The sequence below is a fragment of the Frieseomelitta varia genome, unplaced genomic scaffold, assembly GCF_011392965.1.
Source record: "Frieseomelitta varia isolate USP_RPSP 00005682 unplaced genomic scaffold, Fvar_1.2 scaffold_445, whole genome shotgun sequence".
In the NCBI taxonomy this organism is placed as follows: Eukaryota; Metazoa; Arthropoda; class Insecta; order Hymenoptera; family Apidae; genus Frieseomelitta; species Frieseomelitta varia.
Window position 1 is genome coordinate 181,111 of NW_025110196.1, and position 15,089 is coordinate 196,199.

The 15,089-nt window shown below is 38.0% G+C and overlaps 1 protein-coding gene across 1 annotated transcript; it reads left to right on the forward strand.

The window, feature by feature from the left end:
- The first annotated feature begins 1,689 nt into the window (after positions 1-1,689).
- LOC122532264 lies at positions 1,690-13,094 on the forward strand. Its single transcript, XM_043660876.1, has 4 exons — positions 1,690-1,767; positions 4,699-4,877; positions 9,964-10,080; positions 12,455-13,094. Exons 1-4 carry the CDS (start codon positions 1,690-1,692, stop codon positions 12,561-12,563), a joined length of 483 nt encoding a protein of 160 aa, XP_043516811.1. The 3' UTR covers positions 12,564-13,094.
- Positions 13,095-15,089: the final 1,995 nt, after the last annotated feature.

Here is a 15,089-nt window from a genome sequence, read left to right on the forward strand (position 1 = left end):
ATTAATTTTTTATCGGCTAAAACTAAATTTACACTTTCCTGATATTAATTTCGAAGTTATAACTGCATTGATGTATATTAAATATTAATTATATTGAATAGAAATTTATGTAAAGAAAAGTTATGTAGTCAAAGGTCGGGTTAGCAATGATCGTCGCTTCAAAGTAATCGCGCAACATATAAAAATATTCACTCGTTTATTGTTTCAAATTGCAAAGAATATATATATATCTATATATATATATATATATTATGTAACTGTCTTTTCTGTTATTCTGAATGATATAATTTAATTATTATAAATGAATTGTTCAAACTATGAAATAATGCTTGGAAGTTCAATCACTGATTAAAATGCTATAAATAAGTAGTTAGATAGGTAAATAATATAAAAAAATATCATTGAAATGCATTATTTTACAATTTGAATAATTCATTTGATTCAGTTAAATTTTTAATAATTAGATTATTTTATTTCTACAATATTTCTAGACACTATTTTTAATTTTCACAATTTTTATATTACGATTAAACAATTAAATTAATTATTTCATTCAATAAGTCAGTGTCATTTCTTTTAAGTACATTGTTCAAGATTCTTATAAATTATTAATTAAATATTTTAAATAACACTTAGAAATATTACAGAATTTATTGTTTAATTGTTGCAAATAAAGTATTGGAAATATTAGATAATGTTTAAACAATTAGAATATTCAGAAATATTATTTAAAACTCACTCCTAAATTTTAATCGATGTGCACACGACGGAAGTTCAATTGGTAATGAATCTCCGTACCGCTGAAGGTTAATTCATTGTTCCGATCGTCAGTGACCCGGAATTGTTGATAATTTTTTTTTGGTACTTCAAAACGGTTTCTCTATTATACTAATCAATAGTTTTTAGATTTCTATCGCAAGGTTGCTCTTTCACAAATATGTTCCAATGTCAAATGTAATAATTTATCAATCTTTTAATCTATAACTGACCAATACTAAATTTACACTTTCATGATATTAATTTCCAAGTTATAACTGCATTGATATATATTAAGAAATTTATGTAGAGAAAAGTTATGTAGTCAAAAATCGAGTTAAGCAGTGATCGTCGCTTCAGAGTAATCGCGCAACATAAAAAATTTATAAAAAATTTTCACTCGTTCATTGTTTCAAATTGCAAGGAATATATGTATTATGTAACTATCTTTTCCGTTATTGTAAATAATATAATTTAATGAATTGTTCAAACTATGAAATAATGTTTGAAAATTTAATCAGTGATTGAATTGCTATAAATAAATATTTAAATTTGTTGAATAATATACAAAAATTTCAACGAAATGCATTATTTTACAATTTGAATAATTCATTTGAAGCAATTAAATTATTTTATTTCTATAATATTTCTAGACTATTTTATAATTTTCACAATTTTTATATTACAATTAAACAATTAAATTAATTATTTCATTTAATAAGTCAACGTCATTTCGTTTAAGTACATTCTTCAAGATTCTTATAAATTATTAGTTAAATATTTGAAATAATACTTAGACATATTAGAGAAGAAAATTTATTGTTTAATTGTTGCAAGTAAATTATTGGAAATGTTAGATAATGTTTAAACAATTAAAATATTCAGAAATATTATTTAAAGATTCACTTCGAATGTTTAATCGATGTACACACGATGAAGGTTCAACTTATAATGACCTTTTTCGGTGCTCAACCATCAGATAAAGTTAAAGTCAGCGATGCACAACAAGTGGTAGTCTTTGTCAATACTTTCAAAAACACTATTTCTGTTACAGTAATCAATAGTTTTACAGTTCTTATGTTTTATTTAGTAGTAGTTTCAACTTTACAGTTTTATTGCCCCCATTGATCTTAGGCAACAATAACTACTGTAATTTTAGGGGTGTGCGAGAACCCGAAAATATCGGGAACTCGAACTCGGTCGGGAAGAGTCGGGAAGAGTTTGAGACGGGTCGGGTCGGGTTCCCGAAAATTTCGAGATTCCCGATTCCTCGAATTACTCTGCAGTACTGTATAGCAGCCTACGAAATATGTAAATATACTGTTCAATTTCTTCTGCCAGTGAAATTATTGGAAACACCGATTCTAAGAATCGTGTGACCTGATGTATACAAACGTGTGACTGCGTGCTTAGTACTTGGATATTATGTACGCTGTTGATCAGTATCGCTGAGAAATTCGGGAAGTTCAGACGTATATTTCAAAATCTGTGTGAATTTCATAAAGAGTAAAAATCTTTCAAAAAAATGTCGAGTGAGAACTAAACTTGTGGTAGCAGGAAGTAGTGCAGGAGATATCGTGTAAAGGAAGAAGGTAAAGAGAAGCTCTGTTTGGGAACATTTTCAGGAAAAAATGATACAAAGGCGGAATGCACACATTGTCACTATTAATTTAAAACTAAGTATGCAAATACTACTGGTTTATTACGCCATTTGAAGCATATGCATCTAAACATAGGCTTATGTACTAGAAAAGAAACTGAATCGATATAAAATTTGTAGCATGTACAAAATGATATGCGAAAGATCGTTAAACCAAAAGTTATAACAGAAGTAATTGCTCGAATGATGGTTCTGTTTGAAAATGATCGTTCCTTTTGTTCATTATTTGATTCTCTCTCTTTCATACTTAATTCAATAACCCATCAATTATAATACGTACTGAATTCTTATTTTGATCTAATTCATCCTCTGATCTAATTTCCCTTGCGAGGCGTTTATTCTTCTCTATTATATATATAATTATAAAAATCCATTAAACACACCTCGAAATACAAATTGTAGCCTTTCAAGTAACAAGATCTATTTTGAATTTGTAGAACATTATGTTGAACATCTTGAATAAAACGAATATAGTATCGTACGAATCATAAGTAAAAAGTACAACAAGGTTTTTGTGACAAATCTGAGAGTTTCCCCTGGAATCATTAAATCTCAACTAATGTGACAAATATTCGTTTTTCGTATGATTCAGTCATTGATGATTTTTCATTTTGCTGGACAGATCGCTCTATTTTCTAATTAATTATCTCGAGAACTTCCTCTCTCTCTCTCTCTCTCTCTCTCTGTCTCTCTGTCTCTCTTTTAGGGTTAATGAAACTTCTCAACTATGCTCGAACACCGCCACTATCCTCTAATTACATCGTAGAAAACTCGGTTACAACGTTAGAGATCGCGCACACGCGTTTGTCCTCGGTCGCGTCTCAACTGGATAACTTGCCGGAAGTTGTACGCTGCGAATGACACTCGGATAATTTCTAACGAGCGGCCTGGCCCGAAACTGGCTGCGCCCCTGGTCGCGGGTCCTCCGTGGCCCCGGAACGTTCCCATGGAAAATTCAAGCGCCAAAAGGAGCTGAAAGCGGGCTCCATCTCCGAGCCGTCGGTAATTGGGTGAGATGAATTGTTGATGGGACTAGAAATTCCGAATGCGGGCTGACATTTTCGAATCGGTAAGGGGTCGCGTGACACGGTGAACTCGGCAACGCAACCAGATCCATCTTCGTCCGACGTTCGTTTCTTTGTGTCATCGTGTGCATTTCTCTTCCAGATTCAATCTAGAACTTCGTTGCTTCCGATTCGTCGAAGCACTTGGACGACGTTTCATCGACAAACGAGCCGTTTCTTCCCCTCTGCCAATTGCTGTCTCTGGTATCTTTTCACTCGAGGAATTTCATCGCTTCCATATCCCTTTCATCACTCGACCGCAGACGAGTTTCTCCATCTTGCGTTAAACAACCTGGAAGATCCCGAGTAGGGTGTCGCGCCTAACATCCTAAGAATGCTCGTTTCTCCTCCGTATCTTTGCCCTTAACCTCTTCCGCTGGAACGACGTGCCACGCACGCCGAGAATTTTTTCTCCCAAAAATTGCCGTATTTTCTCAGTTTTAAGTATATTTCAGTATGGCCCAGGCGAAACAAATAATAAATTTATTACTTCTCAATAATTTCTATACCGACGAGTTCGAAACGAAAGCGACGAATTATTGCATATACGGTTTGGTCACTCGTTATGGTCCGCAATCAGTTGCCAGCGCAAGTGGTTAAGTACGTACAGAGTCCATAGGAATCACAACGTATTTTGAGGACCAAAAGAGTGGAGAAAGATAACGATTCAACGACACGAACAAAGGAAATCCCTTTATGAAGATATTAGTTGATGAAATTGATACTGTGTATTATTGGAAAATCAAAATCGGGTGGAAATAGGAAACGATTTGTCGCGGATAAAGGAATTTCTTAGATCTGTGCTTTTGGAAAAATTTTCGATCGAATTGTTTACTAATCTCTCTTGGTTTCACGATTCTGTACGATCTGTAAGATATAGTGTCTGCCAATATAATTAGACTGACGTGTTTCTCATTGTTTAGACTTGTAATAACAAAACAATTAGCAAACGTAAAAATAATGGATTCCTAGTGAATCTCAGGAGTGCATTCAGTATGAAAATTCATAGCTCGTGTTATTCCGATAGAAGTTACTGTAACGTTAATAGAGAGATCGATATGGTAACCTTCAAGTTATAGAATGTTGTACACGGTTAATTTTATCGGTTGTTTGACAATTCATGACCAAGATTGCACATATCCAGGCCTTGTAGCCCATCACTAACATACACGTATTCTACGTAGAGGAACTAATTCTCAAACGTTCGATCATGTGCAGCTGGTGTACTGCATGACTATCAGTACCTACACGAAGCCTGAAGGATTCTTCAACATCGGCCTGACGGCTGGACAGGCATGGCAGTTACCTTCGAAGAGCACGCTGTCGAACAAGCTTGGAGATTATCATCGTCGGAGCAGAAGGCAGCTGTATCGTAAGATGGAGCTTCTTTTGGAAAGGTGAGTGGCGAGGGGAAAGGAGAACGAAGGACTCTCTTTCTCTTTCCGGCTTTTCGCGAGATCTCTTCGCGTTCTGCCAATCGCATCCCCTAATTTATCTAGTTTCTCGGCGAGACTCCTGGAATTTCCTTTCTCTGATCGCGACTCTTTTGGCGAGTTTTTTTGGCTGACGAGGACTTTCCTCGATCGAAATCGAAATCGATTTGAAAATTCCGAGTCCTAGAAGTTGACATTTCCAACGTTGCAGAGAGACAAGCGAAACTCGTTTCAGTTGTTCCTAAAATTTGAACATCAGGACTTTCTGAAAAATTTGTTCGCGATGATTTTCATCCATCTGAAAAACTATACGGTGTAAATAAAAATTACTGAAAATGCGACAAAACCTTGTTCCTTAAGTCAAAAATGCTCGATGCCACCTCCACTTTTTCTCTCAAGAAGGAACGATGTGTTTTTTAACTTATCAATCGTCGTAGCTCGATACATTCTCCATAAACTCTGGATACGCGAGTATTCTATTCAAAGATCCGGTTGAAAGGGAGATCGTTTCGATGTAAATCTCCGATTGTTAACGCAACAGAAATTTCGAAATAGCCTTAGCTTCTTTTCGCTGGTATGAAGCGGGCCGACGAGGATAGCTCTTAACGAAGTTACTCGACACAGTTTCGATGCGCTTTTACGTTCGTCGCGGTTACTTAAATAGCAATTCGGATAACGTGGCGCATCTCCAGAACCTGGCACCGCCCCGCGGAATTAAATCCTCAGCTATACGAGACTGTGAAGGATATCGAAAACACGATTAAATCGGTCACGATCTTCAAAGAGGACGCTGGCAAAGGGTCCCATGCATTTACAATTAACCCGATCACCTGGAACGACGCTACTCGCCTTTCTATTTCATTACCATAGACAGAGCTGTACCAATCTGTGCGTCTGACGATGTAATATTTTTCGTACCGTATTGCTCGCGAATGAGAAAACTGTGGAATAAGAAACTTTCGAAATGGAACGAGCTTACAGAGATACAGATGTTCGAAGCTTATATAAGAAATGAGCAAATTTCTTTTTGAAGTAATGAACAACTTTTACTCATTTGTTTCTTTGTTTTCAATTTAAAATGACATGGAACGAGCAACTTTATCTCGTGTCAAATAAATGAAATGAATCTTTCGTTGAGACAGACAAGTCTGTGATTTTGGCTAATATCAGTGACGTGAAATGTTTAACATCTTCGTTTCTCTTTGCACGTATATTTGAATTTTATCAGACGGAAGCAGAGTTTCGTTATTAATTAATCTTCTAGATCAAATAAATTTATCAATTTTTATGAGACAAGACATATGTTTCAACCGCTTGCGCTGGCAACTGATTGCGGACCATAACGAGCGACCAAACCGTATACAATAATTCGTCGCTTTCTCTTTGAACTCGTCGGGCATGGCATCGCTGGATAGAAATTCTTGAGAAGTAATAAATTTACTATTTGTTTCGCCCGGGTTTATACTTAAATATACTTAAAACTGAGAAAATATTGCAATTTTGGGACAGAAGGTTCTCGACGTGCGTAGCACGTTATTCTAGCGCAAGTGGTTAAAACGTCGACCGTACGAATTTAGAAAAGTTTTCAAACCTAGACAAACATTATTTACGTATTATTCTATTAATATTCATTCCCAGTAAGATCGTCTTTATCGTTCGGCCTCCAACAAGAAAGTGGTTCGAGGACCAGTCAAAGCTACCTGTGGAAACCGATTTTACTTGCTTCTACCATTGTTTTGCCACGACGAAAGAAAAATCCTTCTTCGCGACGGCGTTCGAAGGCATTGTTCTTTCTTCTTCGCCCCCCCCCACCCCTCCCCTGCTTACCAAGGGGCCTCTTCGTTTTCGGTCCTGGCTAAAGAGACGTTCCGGATGCAAAACAATTCGTGGTCTCGAATTTTTCTCCTTTTTCACCATCGATAGAGCCGGCCACTTGCCTGATTCTCGCCGGATAATCGCGAAAAACGACAATGAGAATCGAGGAGGTGGTGAGGGGCCGAAGGGGGAGGGGTTAAGTGGCTGGCTCTTCAGACTGGTTCCCTTTTCTCTTTCCTCGACGTCAACAAACGTTGACCAACGAAAATAGCGGAAGGCGATCGCGAAACGTCGACCGAACCTTCCCTGTTCTTTCAGGCTCTACCAAACTCAAAGCTCTCTGTTCCTCTTCCTCCCCCCTTCTCTCACTCTCTCTCTCTCTCTCTCTCTCTCTCTCTCTCTCTCTCTCTCTTTCACTTTCTCTCATTCCATCTCGTGCCACTGTTCCAACTCTTTGGCCGCGTCCAGAAGAAGCCGGCGAACGAAACAAAGCTCGACGCTGCCGAATCGAGCCTTTTCTCGTCGCTCGTTCCTCTGTTCGACGGTAGCCACGAAAAGGGGAGGAGGAGGAGGAGGTGGTGGAAGAGAAAAAGGGAGCGAGGGTGGTGAAAGGGCCGTAGCTTTCTCGCGGACGGTCCGCGATTGTGCGGGCTCTGAATCGCGTTAACGATAAAGAGGTTCTCCGACGTTTTGCCGACGGTTCGAGCCTCGAGATTTCGACTCGGGCGGACGGCCGAATCCAGGCATCGGCGAACACTCGGCCGCTTTGTTTCCTCGTGAATAATGCCGCCTTAGACGCGTGATTGTGCGGAGAACGCGCGGGCAACGAAGTGGAGTGCCCTCGAAGGCGGAGGGTCGAATCAGCGGAAGCCGAGAGAAGGCTTTCGTTGATCGATTCGCCAATCGTTTCGATGTTTAGGGCCCTCATGAAGAACCTTCGAGTCGTGGAAGCCGCGCGATTCTATTTCGCGTCGATTTATCTAAAGGAATCGCGCCTTCGTGTCTTAGATCTTTTCTCCGCTGCGTACGTTTGACGTCAGAAGATCGTTTGTTCTCAGAAACAGATTCTTTCGTCGTATTTATTGATTAATAATTAGCTCCATGATACGATAAAAAAGGAGGAAAGAGAAAGACAATGTTTCAAATAAAGTTAAAACGGTATGTCGTAAGTTTTACTATTTTTTATGACTCAAATATAAACGAAATTATGTAAGAGTCTTTCTTATCGAGAAAAATGTTTAATATGTTGGATAAAGGCTTTAATATAATTATATTAAAGCTACGAATGAACAAAATCCGTGTTTATTATTTCTAAACGAATATCACTTTTCGAACGACTCTCGTGTATACTCTGTGTAATCTAACTATAACCATAAGCTTGTATAAAAGTGAACCGGTTGACAAGCAAAAGGATTTATAAAAAAAGATAATATTGTTGTAGGAACTCTATCTATTGTTACTCCAACAGATATTACGTCAATAATTACATCACGAATAATTATTGAGTCACTCTCGCATTTTCAAAATACAATCCATATTTATCGCCATTTAAAACTTTTCTCGTGCATAATCCGTATAATCCAATTTTACTTGTAAAAAAAAAAAAAAAGAAAGAAAAGAAGAAGGCAGACAAATCGCGGTGAACTTCAAATATTTCAAATCGAACGTTGGAAAATGAAAAGGAAAGGGAAAGGTGCGTTTCAACTAACGAAGAACGGCGTGTTATTTTGAAGCAGCCTGTATCGGTAAGCGGATCGAACGATAGGAAAACACATCCGTCAAACGACGGATACTTCTCTGGATGGGCGAAAGGGGTGCATTACACGGGCGCGTAATTTCGAAAGAAGGCTGGCATCGATCGATTAAAACAGCAGGGCTCAGCGTAGCGACGCGTACTCGCGCGGTCGGGCATCGCGCTGCTTACATAAATATCTTCGATTGCCCCGATATTGGTAACCATTTGTCAAGCTGCTGCATCGTAGTTCGCCCGACGCCGACAAATGGCAGTCAAGATTAATTTTTATATTTATGCCCGTTTCATTTACTTCGTGCTTCGCGTTTCGAAATCGATTTCTCGTTCCTCTCGTTACCAGGGTCCCGACCCTCGTTTCGCCACCAGCCCTCCCACGAGACAATAAATACGCGTCGCGAATCGGTAAACTGTCACCGGGAACGTGCCGTACAAATATTCGTACGTTGAAAATTATTTTCTCGATACATTTCCCCTTTGATTGCGAAAGATGCTGCCAGCGTTGCTGTGCTGGTTTGTCTGATCGCAGGCACGGCGTTCGGTCGTTCTTCCTATTGTTCTTCGAGCCTGGCTGCGGCTTCTTAATCGGATGAACACGTAGCTTCGAGCAAGTTGATACGAGCAAACATCGGCTGTTTCAATTTTAATAGCAGCCGCGGAGTATTCGAATGTACGGCGCGGTGGTTGTAGAAAAGACTCGGAGATCTCGACGATCATTGTTCACGGCTGAAGGTGTAAAATTATCGTCGACGAGAGTGATTCGGTAATTATTAATAACAATATTTATTAATACGTATACGTTTATTGATATTTTATTTATTTGCTACGGCATTACACATTTACAACAACAGTCTTACTTCTCTACTAGAAAAGTAAATATTCTTACAATTATTCATAATTTGAAAGCACGATGAAATGATAAATTTATGTAAAAAGAAAAAATATTGTACAGCGAAAGATATAAAAATCCTGAAAATTAATAGAGTAGTAAAAATTCTAAAAATTCTACATTTCATGTAAATTAGATTTCAAGAGTGAATGCATATATCCTACACTGGATATAACAGTACAGTTCTCGCCCAAAGTCCTTCGAATCTGATTCGCCGAATACAGCGAAACTGAACTCTCTGTCTCAAGATTCGCGGTAGGTTGCAGCGTGGCGAGTGCATAGCACTCGGATCATCCGGATCTTAATAGCGAGGCCGTGATGTTCTATGTATAATTGCCAGTATTTACTCGCGGCGAAGACGTCGGCAGGGGATGGGTTTAGCTGGAAAGGGCGGAGAGAGCGGTTGTAAACGTTCGCCGGTTTACACCGAACCACTTCGTGCTCGGCCAGTATCAAGGCACGATGGTATTATCGTGAACTTAATGAATAGACCGCCGACTCACGGACAACCGAGCGGCGATAACGAGCCTGATAATGATAAACGATCCGTGCGCTCCTTTAACCACCCTCTAACCATCTCCTCTTGTTCTACCAAGCCAAGGCAAGGATGGAAAAGCCTGCGTTCTCAAGACGATTTGCAACGCCGCTGGAAGGAGTCAAACGGAGATTGGCAAAGGTCATTTCATGCAAGAGATACTACACGCCATGTTTTCGTGAGTATTTGCAAAGTGCTCAAATGTAACCTTTTCGTTGGTTCCCTTAAATTTGAGATCCCTTTCATATATTAGATTCTTTCCTCGTTGAACAGGTTGTTTAACTGTACAATTCAGTTGTTAACTGTGTAATTGCTATTGATATTAATATCAATGTTAATAATATAACTATTATAATATTTTGAATAACGTGTATTTATTTCGTGAGTAAGCAAAGAAAATTTTCACGTTGGACTCTTGTCTTATTGAATATTTCAACTTTTGAGTTATTCTAGTATGTAACAATTCGACTCGAACTAACGAATTTAAAAATACAAACCGATCGTGAGCGATATTTAATAATACTTATTAACATTAATATTAATGTTGTATGAATTAATAGCAAGTGTTATTATATAAAAGTTATTCTATTTTTATTTACATTGTTATTAGAAATAACATAATTAAATCTAGACAAGTAGAAAACCTATTGAAAGACAAGGCATATTTTAATAATAAAGAACAGATGTATAATAACAATCAGCGTTTGTTAATTAAAGAATCAAATGTCATGGTTATTATGACTAGAAAGATTTCTCAATCTCAGTTGTCGATCGAGAATGGAAAAATCGTACGGCATAGGGGGAATGATCGACGAAGAAAGATTGATCGAGGCAATATCGAATAGCCAGGAGATAGCGTACCGAATGGAAAATGCTGATTAATCAAATGTTCATCAGCGCGGAGGAAGTGAACACGCCGAAAAGATGACGATCAAAGTGGGCACCGGTGAATGGTTAAATGATGATTAGCAAAAAGATTGATTAAGGAGGGATATCGAGAAGTTGGTAAATAGGGTCCGGAAGATAGGGGACGCGCAGATTAATTGTGGATTGATCGACGAGGAAAAACACTGACAGTATAAAATCTGAATAAATTATCATTTCTTTCTTTTTTTTTTTTTTGATCGTACTAGGGTTGAAAGGAACGGAGAAAAGAGAAAAAAATATTTAGAAAACGATAAGAAAAAGTAAAGAGAAATCGATGAAGACAGGAAAGAACGGAAGACAAGTGGCACATTTGTTATCAATTGTTAAGAAGATACTGTAACGACGTGTATTAAGAAAAGAAGCACGTCTCATTTGTCATGCGAAGAAAAATACATTTGTTCTCGATGTGCGATTCCAAATATTACGTTTCGTTCTCTTCCGTGAACGGAAGCACGTTTGATTTCGTACGAAAAATACATGGCACGTTCCAATATTTCCTATGAAAGAAGAACAGTGTAAAAATGAATAAAATTGTAACAACGGAAAAACATTACATTTGCACATATATAGTTAACGATCTAATATGTATGCATGCACTTCTAATTAGAGTAAAATTAGGATAATTATTAACAATTGTTAATCACAAATTATGTTATTTCTTCCTTGGCGATATTTATTCATTTTTATGGGAAACGTTCGAACGCTAGAGAAAAGACGGTGAAATGGCATTGTCTCTCGTGGCACGAATCAAACTATCATTCGTAAGAAAAATTGAAATATATTTTCAGAGTTGATGCTACCGAAATATGGCCACTCTCCGTAAGACAAACGAGACGTGCTTCCTTTCTCAACGCACTGTCGATTAAAAATACAACGCGGAACGGAACATAATACTCGAGCGTACACTCGGAAAAGGGGACGAAGAGGAGGAAAAAGCGCAACGAAGAGATCGATAAAGAATGAGAAAAAGTCAACGAGGATGTGCATACGCTATCAAACTGTCGTCGCGTCCGCGGCATTCTCGAGAAATCGCCCTCGATTCTCGAGAAACAGCACGAAGCTAGCAGCCACGGCACGCCGCGTTCGTCGCGCTACACTTTTTTGATAACACGTTGAATTTATTCATGACATCCGGCTTGACGTTTAACGTCGTCGTCGTCGTCGTCGACGTCGCAGCCGCCGGCTGCGCGTCCGTGCGAGGAAGTTCGGAAGCCCCTTTCGGTATTCCTTTCTCAAGGAATACTTTTCTCGTCTGTTCCGTTTTAATAATCGTTGCGAAGCCTCTGACGCGAGCTGTTCCGCACTCTGGCAGCTTGTTGTTCAATCTCGAAAGAAGCTGAACTGTTCCGCTATAATTACCAAGCGATATTTCATTTTTCGATTGGTTTCGAGTTTCACGGGGGTGAGAAAGCGGACCGTGAGATTTTCGGAAGGGTAGAAAATGTTCTTTTCTTGCCTTCACGATTTGCCTTACGTTCGACTTCTCGTTGCTATCGGAACTTCCTCCACGGCCGATTGCTACGCGAATGCTTCGCTGATTATTTATACTCGCCCTCTGCTACCCCTTTAATAATTACAGCCGCATCTCGCTACGACGATAATTCAGCGAAGTTTCCCCGTTTCAGATTACCAGCGAGCTACAACGACGCTGATCCAATGACTGAGTACGAGAGAGCTTACTTCCTGAAAGAGAATTGCAACGAAGCGCGGCGGAAATGTCCGGATGTATTCTGAGAGAGAGAGAGAGAGAGAGAGAGAGTCCTTCTTCTTAATTTACCAAATAACCATGCTGCGACTATGGTGTCCAGGGAGGTCTCTCGAAGGCACTCGAGTTACGTTCGTGCACCGTCCTCGTCCGACGTCGTATTTTATGCGCTGACTATTCGATTAACGTTGGGAGCTTACTAACGGAACTAAGCTTATTCGTTTATTATACAAAGGATAAATGTTCGTAACGACGTGTAGAGAATTATAGTGCCATTTTCTCTATCCGTTTTTCGGGCAATCAATTGTATCGGTTACAGATAGAGGATAGAAATCTTTGGGTAATCAAGTAGAATACTTACGTCGTTGATCAGACATGAATTCTTACTCTTGTGCTGTTGTCTGTGGTTACTTTAAAAACGATGTTATTTTTTTAAGTCTCGAAACGGTGGAATATTGAGTTATTTATATGTTTTTGATAATATATTATTACATTACGTTACCTTATAGTATAATTGTGATATTCATGTATATTCTTAAAGTCTCGTTAAAAACAATCGATACGTGATACTGTCATTAGAAGTCATTTAACATCTCATTAAATATCGTTAGACATGTTTCAAAATTCAAGAAATAGTAATGTTTTTATTGAATCCAGGAAATAGCAATATATTCGTTTTCGCCTGATATTGAAAGTTCAATAAAATGATCATACATAAATGCAAGTTCCCCGAGGTTATCATGAAAGGAGAGGCTTCAATCTTCAAATCCATTGTAGATTCAGTTTCACGGAAAGAATTTTTCTATGTTTCTATGTTTTTATGCATAACACTACGACAGTTTATATACCATTCTCGAGAAGGAAATTGTCTTCACTTTGCCATCGTTTGCTATCGTACTCTAAAAACATCTTGGAAAAAAAATGAACGATATACTTTGAAAGTAGATGTTTCAAGCTTCAAAGCGAGTCCACGTTTGTTACTGTGCGATTTTCTTTGTTTCAAAATCACAACAGTTTCGATATTTAATGGCAATTTGTAAATGGTAAACATTCTAGTTCTCATTCGTCAAAGAAAGAAAGCTTATATTCGAGAAACTTTCTTTGTATCATCACCAGCAATTTATTTAAAATGATATCATTGGAAATCAAATGGTATTTAATACGAAATTTTATTAATTATATCTTTCTAACATGTGAACGTCATTTAAATCTAAAGCTTGGTTTAAGGTTTGCTAGAACAAGTATAATAGACAAGAGTTAATGATACATAGTGTCAATCTCTGAAAAAAATAATATCCTCTGTCATTTTTTACACTTTCGCAAGAAATAATAAGAAGTCTATTTATAAGAATTATTGGCTGTCAATTGACTCAGGACTCAGAAATTTCCTCTTTTGTTCTTCTTACGTCATTATTATAGGCGTTATTTCACTCTAGGCGTCTGTTTAGATATTATACTATTACACATCGCATCGTACAACGCCAAATGTATACGTTCGTTGTATAATTATCAGTAAATTATGAAAAGCGGAAGTACGAATTGTTAGCTAAATTTAAGATTACGATGTCTTCTCAGAAGTGACAGTCAAGTGCAAATATCAAACGAAATGGGGTAATGCGGTTCTAAGTTTCTCAAGATGATACGAGACGTCTTGATATTCACCGAGCAAACGGTTATCAACGCATTCATTAGTCCTACGACAACATCGCGCGCAAGCTGGAATAATACGGCGCTGTGTGCTCGAACGCGCATCCTTCCGGGGATTGCGGTTGGGGTGCATGGTTTCGGTATTTTGCTTACATGCATGCGTTCGACTGCCTGCCTCGTGTTTGCGTGTGAACACATCCACCGTAACGCAATTCTCCCTTTGAGAACGTCAGCCAAGGCTTACGCCCGCATTACGCATCATTACCGTCAGTTCGAATCCCCAAATCATGGTCGCAGACAACGTTCCTGTCCGATTTTAACCGGTCAGTTTTAACAGTGCGTCGTTATCGCCGCTAAACGATCGACAAGTTCGACGACGAATATTTGATTCATTGCATTGTATTCGATGGTCCTTGCTTTTGATGGGTTGATTTGTTACTTTCAACGTGTAATGATGACGTTACGAGAACGACAGAATTTACGAAAATGTACGAAGACGTTGGACGAAAAATTGTGAAACAACTGTTCATAATTGTGAAATCGGTTCAAATCAAGAAACTAAAGAGGATTGATTTCTTTTATCGCTTATTTTGTACTGTATTGTCTTAATCCTAGTTGGCATCGTTGGATCACTTCTCACATATAAAATGGAATAAAAATTTCTATTCGTTTCCTATTGTTTTGTGTAATTAAAGATACGATGAAAGTTTTCTTTTCTTTAGAAAAAATCCTTTCCAAATTATATGACGTTATAGAGAGTTAATAAGAAATAATTAGAATGTATCAGACCGCGTGGCAGACGATTGTGCACGTATATTAATAGGTTGTTATTTTAATGAATATCTCATTTATCACTGCAATTATCGTCGCTAGATCAATTTCAATATATCACCATGAATTGGATACAT

Coding starts and splice junctions, on each gene's coding strand:
- LOC122532264 (XM_043660876.1), top strand. CDS start 1,690: ATGAAGGTTCAACTTATAATGACCTTTTTCGGTGCTCAACCATCAGAT. Junction 1,768..4,698: donor TCAGCGATGCACAACAAGTG/GTAGTCTTTGTC, acceptor GATCATGTGCAG/CTGGTGTACTGCATGACTAT. Junction 10,081..12,454: donor ATACTACACGCCATGTTTTC/GTGAGTATTTGC, acceptor TCCCCGTTTCAG/ATTACCAGCGAGCTACAACG.